The following is a 7481-nucleotide window of genomic DNA, read 5'->3' as shown; positions in this document are numbered from 1 at the left end:
GAGATATTTAAACTTTTCACTTTTCAGGATTCTAACTCTTGAAATGGTTATGCAGTAGTTCTACGGTAATGCTTATTTTGAAAAGAGATTTTATTCTAACATGATAGATGTATTAGGGAACAACATGAGCATTGTAGGAATTTCATATTTACTTATCTGTGATCCTACCTATGTGAAACATTATGTGATCACAGAAAATGCATTCAGTTCAACCCAATCACACAGAACACACACACACGAACACACACACACACACACACACACACACACACACACACACACACACACACACACACATTCTCCATATTCAAACATGGCCTGACCTACTTTTCACTATTTGTATTCTATTTTCTGCAGAAATCGTCACTCTAATGCTTTTCCTAAGGAAGGAACATAAATGCTCAAGATGGGAAGTAACAGCACAAACGCTACGAGAGTAAAGTGCCCTGATCATCAAATGTCATTCCAGAACTCCCTCTATGCAACCACCTACGGCCTCATATTCATTCCTGGTCTTCTGGCTAACAGTGCAGCCTTGTGGGTTCTATGTCGCTTCATCAGCAAGAAAAATAAAGCCATCATCTTCATGATCAACCTCTCTGTGGCTGACCTTGCTCACGTCCTGTCCTTACCTCTCCGGATTTACTATTATATCCACCGGGACTGGCCATTCCAGAAGGCCCTTTGCCTGCTGTGTTTCTACCTGAAATATCTCAACATGTACGCCAGCATTTTTTTCTTGACATGCATCAGTCTTCAGAGGTGTCTCTTTCTCCTCAAGCCATTCAGGGCAAGGAATTGGAAGCGTCGGTATGACGTGGGTATCAGTGCTGCCATCTGGGTCATCGTGGGGACTGCCTGTTTACCACTTCCCATCTTGAGAAGTGCTGGATTAGCCAACAGCAAATTTTGCTTTGCTGATTTAGGGCTTCAAAACATTAGCATGGCTTCCTCTGTTGGCATGGTAACTGCTGCTGAACTTGGAGGGTTTGTATTGCCTGTTGTAATTATTACATATTGCACGTGGAAAACAAGAAAATCATTACAGGAATCCGAAGCCCCACCACAGAATACCAAAGAGAGGAAAAAGGCTTTAAGGATGGTCCTGATGTGTGCAGTGGTGTTCATTGTGTGTTTTACTCCCTACCATCTCAATTTCCCATTCTTTATGATGGTGAAGCAACAAGTCTTCTCGAACTGTTCCTTTATTAAAAGCACTCTATGTTTCCATATCATTTCTTTGTGTCTTGCAAATCTGAATTGTTGTCTTGATCCAGTTGTATATTATTTTATGACTTCAGAATTTCGTAATAAATTTTCAGAACACGGAGGTTTGGTTATTCAGTCATGCATTCGATGCAAAGACAGTACTTTTGAAATTCATCAGAGGAAGGAGAGGCTTCAGACTATCTCTCTTGAATGTTTAGATGATTCCAAGACAATGTGATCAAATAATTACCCAGAATACCTATGTGCCCTTATCAATTGAGCTATGCTACTTCAAAATGATTTTGAGTGTCATAAAGGAACATGACCCACTTCACTATGTCCTCAAAAGTAATCCATCGGAAGGAGTTATCTGTTTCAATATTATATTCCTAAATAGGAATATATATTTCTGTGAACCATTTGTGAAACAAAGAATTTGTTTAGCCAAAGTCATAATCCACAGCAAGAATTGCACACTTATTCCTCAGAAATGGGTCCAATCTTTTTATCTTCACATGAAAAAAGCAAAATGTAAACTGAATACTAGTGGATATGCACGAATTATCTGCACATTAAAAGTGTGCATAAGAAAAATAGGACCTTAACTTTATTAAGAAAATAGACACTACTTGACCCAATTGTGTTACAGAAGGTGGCTCTTAATATTAATATGAATTATGGAAATTCATATCCTTACAACTTAAAATATCCATGAAATTTTCTTAAATAGGAGAAAGAAACAATGCAGATGAGCATCAAATATTTCAAAATTACCACCCACAGTGCAAACTCCTTAAGTAGAATTATGTTCTATTGACAAAATTGAGTTTCAGGGCTTAAAATGAAAACCCTTTGCCTGAATGTCTATAAGTATCTGATATGATACATATTTTAGTTTACTGACACTAATGGAGAAAATATTCTCATATATTTGTTGTACAAATCAATTGTACCATTCCCTGGGTAGGATGATTGCTTCATATACAACTTCAGGCACATCTTCACTTGATACTGTTAAACCAATATATTAATGAACAATCATATATATGTATGTATTTTTCATGTAGCTAACAGCTAAGGTGTAGTAGGACCTAATTTTTCATAAGCAAAGATGCATTGATGAATCCTATCATAAATGAAGAACAAATACTGCCATTTAATAAATCTCTGTGGTAGAATCATTCGTAATATACGTCATTCCCAATGTAAAGTTTGAAGCTTACCATTTTCAAATATTGGGTTCATTAAAATGGAATTTTATATAGCAGTGGTTTGCTTTAGAAAATTTCTATTGGTGTTTTGTCCCTACTTTTTTGGATTATCCTTATTTTTATTGCAGTTTTTGGTTAGCATATGAAGAAATGGGTTTTATTGTGAGATTCTTCATATACATTCATCATTATACTTTTTTCTTATACACTCTCTCCACTGCCCTCCCCCATATGCCACTCTCATGCCTGCTATTCCCTTTTCTTCCTATTAATAGTTCTCCCTTCTGTATTCACCATACAAATATTCTGTCCCTTCCTCTTGGATTTCATTACCTCCCTTATTGTACCTTGCATGCCTCCTTTTATATCTCTCTTGCCTCCCTCTATTTTCTTGTCATATATATATGTATATATGTATATTCTGAATTCTATACATGAAAGAATATGTGACATTTGTCTCTCCAAGTCTTGTTTATTTTGCTTACATATTGATGTTGAGTTCCAATCATTTTTCCTGTAAATGTTGTAATTTCATTCTTCTTTACAGTTGAATAAAATTCCATTGTTTATATATACTGCATTTTGTTGATCTAGTCATCTGTTGATGCATACCTACACTGTTCTCCTATCTTTGGCATTGTGAATAGTTCAGCAAGAATTATGTCTGCAAAATATCTTTTGATAAGCTTACTTACAATCCTTCAGCTCTATACCCAAGAGTGGACTAGCTGGTTCATATTGCAGTTCTATTTTTAGTTTTTGAGGAATTTCCACACTGATTTCCAAAGTAGCTGGTCTAATTTACATAACCACCAGCAGTATATGGGGGTTCCTCTTTCTCTGTTTTTACCAACATTTGTTCTCATTTGTTTTCTTGATCATACCCATTCTGACTATAGTGAGATGGAATCCCAAAGAGGTATTAATTTACATTTCTCTGATGGCTGACGATGTTGAACATTTTTAAAATGATAATTTCCATTTCTTTTTTAAAATTAAAAAAAAATTAAAATAATTTTATCGATGATTATTGAATTTACATCATTTCCACCACTTGCTTTCCCCCCACCAACTCTTCACACATCCCCAACTCTCTCTCAAGGCTTCTTTTAAAATATTGTTTTACACACACACACACATGCACGCACACACACACACACGTTGCACTGAGTCCATTATAGTAGTGCTCATGTGTGTACACATGTGCTTAGGGCTGATCACTTGGGTTTGGATAATCTATCAGGGAGATTTTTTTCTAGAAAAATATTGATTACCTGTAGCTCTTCTTGAGGTGGGACCCCATGACATTTTTCCCATTCACATTGGAATGTCAAATGCTACTGTCATTATGCACATATTGTTTAGGCAACAATATTGCCTGAGATTTCATGGATGAAGCACTTGTCAGGTCTAGAAGACGCTATCTACCAGCAGAAATCCTGGTCCTCTGGCTCTTACAATCTTTCTGTGCCCTCTTTCAAGATGTTCCCTGAGCCTTAGGAATAAAGATTGCATTGCACATGTATCAGTTGGAGCTAGGAACACAATGGTTATTTATTCTCTACATTTTGATTGGCTGACTAACAACAATGACCAGTCTAGCAAAATATCTATTTGTGCAACAGTGGTACTTTTATCCTGGGGGGAACCAATAGTTGTGTAATTGGACTTGAGGCCCACCCGGTAGTAGGAAACCCATGCCTGATATTGTAAACATATTCACAAATCTATGGCTAAAGAGGTCAAAGACCTTAGAGAAGAACCTACTACTGTCACTTTCCTAAATCAATATAATCTCTTACTGTATTCTCAATACTTACTCTCTTTTTCATTTTTAATAAATTTTTGTTAATTTCACACAATACATGTTGATCATATTTAGAATCCCCACTCTATCTGTACCCTCCTCTTAATATACCCTGCCCAATTTCATGTACTCAGTTATATGTATTAAGGCCTATTGGTCAAACTTGTATCCCCAAATGCCCTGCTGTATGCGTCTATCCACTGGAGCCTGGTTAACCTATCCAGCATCACATCCCTAAAGAAAACCAACTCTCCCTCTCCAAGCAGCTGTTGATTTGCAGCTACTCAAATAAACTCACAGCCATGGGGACAGCTGCACAAGACCCACATAATATTAAGCCAGGCAAAATCCCAGCATAGAAGTTCGTAAATGGCTAATGAATACTTATGCTTATATTCATAGGTAAGTATAGCTCTCACCACGTATCAAAGGAAGCATATTTTCACAACAAATGGAGGCCATTTCTATTTTTTATTTGGAGAACTCTCTGTTTAGTTCATTTGTCTATTTGTTGGTCAGATGATATGGTTTATATTTGGTGACTCATTTTTTAACTTTTTACACATTCTAGATATTAACCCACTGTCCGATGTACACTTGGCTAAGCTTTTTCTCCCTTTCTGTATGCCTGATGCTAGTCATTCTGACTGGGGTAAAATGGAAATTCAAACAGTTTAATTGCATTTTACTTATAGTTAATATTTTGAAAACATTTTCATTATTGATTGGTCATTTGTAGTTTTCCTTTTCAGAACTGCTTATTCAAATCATCAACCTGTTGGTTGATTAAATGATTTGGATTTTATGGTATTTAATTTTCAGAGTTCTTTATAGTGTCTGTGAGTAAACCGCCTGCCTGGTGTATAGCTGGCAATGATTTTTTTCTATTCTGAAGATCAGCCCTTTACTCTGTTGATGACTTTCTTTGTTATGGAGAAATATTTTTAATTTCATGTAATCCCACTTGTTAATTCTTTGAATTACTTCCTCTTCCTGTGCCACTGGAGTTCTTTACAGAAAGTCTTTCTCAACACTTATATCTTGAAGTGTTTTGTTTATGGCTTTCTCTAGAATTTTAGGAATTTTAGGTCTTATATTAAGGTTTGGGGACCATTTTGAATTGATGTTCGGGGCAGGGTGACCAATACTGATCTAGTTTCATTCTTTTACGTGTGGAAATATAGGTTTCCTAGAACTTTTTGTTAAAGACTGTCCTTTTTACATTCTGTTTTTTGACACATTTGTTGAAAATTAGATTATGTTTGTTTATTATATTTCTGGGACCTTATAACATTGGTATGTGTCTTTTTTTCTGTGTGTGTGTGTCTGTCTGTCTGTCTGCCTCCTGCAAGTTTTATTATTATGGTTTTGTTGCTATGCTCTTTCTCTTTAGGACAGACTTGGCTGTTTGGGGTATTTTGGACTCTGGTGTGCAAAGACCTTGAGCACTATATTGAGTACTATTGGAGAGAATGCACATATTTGCCTTGTCTCTTATTTTACAGGAAATAGTCTCAGTGTTTTCCTACTTAATATAATGTTTGTTACAGGTGTTTTGTATATAACCTTTATTATGAGGTATGTTTCTTCTACTCCTCCTTTCTTTAGAGCTTTTATCATGAAAGGATGGCAAGCCACCAATGTCCTTTTATATATCTATGGAGATAATCATGTGCTTTGTGGCCTTAAGTCTATTTAGATGCTATATTGTGTTTCTTGATTTTTGTATGCAAAATCATCCTTGAATTTTTGGAACGAAAGTTCATAGAGTGTCATTTGGTTTTCAAGCACTTTATTGAGAAGTTTTGCATTTATATTAATCAGGAATATTGATGTACTGTTGTGTCCTTAACTATTTTGTTGTGTCCTTAACTATTTCTGATATCAAGGTAATGCTGGTTTCATAGAATGAGTTTGGTAGTGTTTCCTCTGCTCCTATTTTTATGCAGCACCTTGAAGAACATTGATGCTTCAGTGGATGATATTTTTAATATATGCTGTATTCAGTTTGAAAATATTTTGTTGAGAATTTTTGTACCTATGTTGTTTTCATTTTTGTTATATCTTTACCTAGTTTTGGTATTAGAGTAATACTGGCTAATGAAAAGAATTTGGAAGTGCTCCTTCTGTTTATAGTTTTGCTTTCTGAATAATTCAAGCAGCATTGGTTGTCATTCTTTTTTGAAGGTCAGGTAGAATTCTGCTGTGAATCCATTTGAATGTGGGCTTTTTTTAGTCAGAAGGTTTTTTTTTTCTTTTTCTTTTACTACTGTTTCAACAAAAGCTACAGGCAATCAATGGATGCTGAGAGAAGGAGAGCCAGTTTTCTCTAGGGATGAACTCCCTGACAGGTCATCTAATCCCAAGTGCTCAGCCCCAGACACATGTACAATTAAGCAAAACAAAACGGATTTTGTAGGTTGTGTACGGTGTGTGTGTATGTGTGTCTGTATGATTTTGTGTATATGTAACAATAATAACTAAAAGAGAGTCATGAAATTGAAGAGTAGGGGGATGTGGGAGGACATGGAGGGGGAGAGACAAGGGTGAAAATAATGTACATATAGTACATCTAGTACATATAGTACTCATGTATGAAATTCCTAAAAAATATATATAAATAATGTGTCAGCATATACTCATAAATAAAAGACATCTAGTCCTAAAAAAGAACATTGCATCACCTATTACTGGGCATCTCTCAGATGTATGTTCTCTGTGTCTGGCCAGATGTGCAGTTCTGCAGGAGCCTCCATCTGTTGCAAAAAGAAGTTTCTTTGATGAGTGCTGTATGATATGCTTGTCTGTAAATATAAGGATCGATATTTAGCATATAGTAAGAAGATTCATTTGTCTTGAGATATGAAATGGATAGGGTTTTTATAGTATCTATGTCCCCTCCTGCCATGCATATTTAACTGAGTTTACAGTGCCACTCTTGAGTTCCCTCCCATTGAGAGGGCTTTAAGTCCCATTAGATAGCTCTTGATTGCCCCTCAGATTACACTGCCATTACTGCACCAATAGAGGTAGTTTGCCATGCCAGTCATTATGGTTATTAGGTGTTGGAGCTGGGTTGGACCATTGATTGTCTCCGTTAGACTTTTGCATACCATCATCTAGCGTTATGATAGCCAAACTTCAGTTTGAAGGCTTCTAGGTCAGTTCCTGCTCCATTGTTTCAAGTAATGTACCCTAAATATGTCCTGACCTCAACAGTGGGGTTTTCTCTACTAGTTCTGGGAGATCTAACC

At 36.1% G+C, this 7481-nt stretch overlaps 1 protein-coding gene across 1 annotated transcript in view; it reads left to right on the top strand.

The window, feature by feature from the left end:
- Nucleotides 1-2930, top strand: part of LOC103737816 (putative P2Y purinoceptor 10) — a 28704-nt gene extending 25774 nt beyond the window's left edge. The window contains 2 exon segments of the mRNA XM_029565673.1: nucleotides 358-1429; nucleotides 1431-2930. Coding sequence (XP_029421533.1) covers nucleotides 398-1429; nucleotides 1431-1814 — 1416 coding nt within the window. The 5' untranslated portion in view covers nucleotides 358-397 and the 3' untranslated portion in view covers nucleotides 1815-2930.
- The last annotated feature ends 4551 nt before the right edge of the window (nucleotides 2931-7481 follow it).

Source organism: Nannospalax galili, unplaced genomic scaffold (genome assembly GCF_000622305.1).
Source record: "Nannospalax galili isolate Female #2095 unplaced genomic scaffold, S.galili_v1.0 scaffold238, whole genome shotgun sequence".
Lineage (NCBI taxonomy): Eukaryota > Metazoa > Chordata > Mammalia > Rodentia > Spalacidae > Nannospalax > Nannospalax galili.
This window is presented reverse-complemented; position numbering and strand designations above follow the sequence as displayed.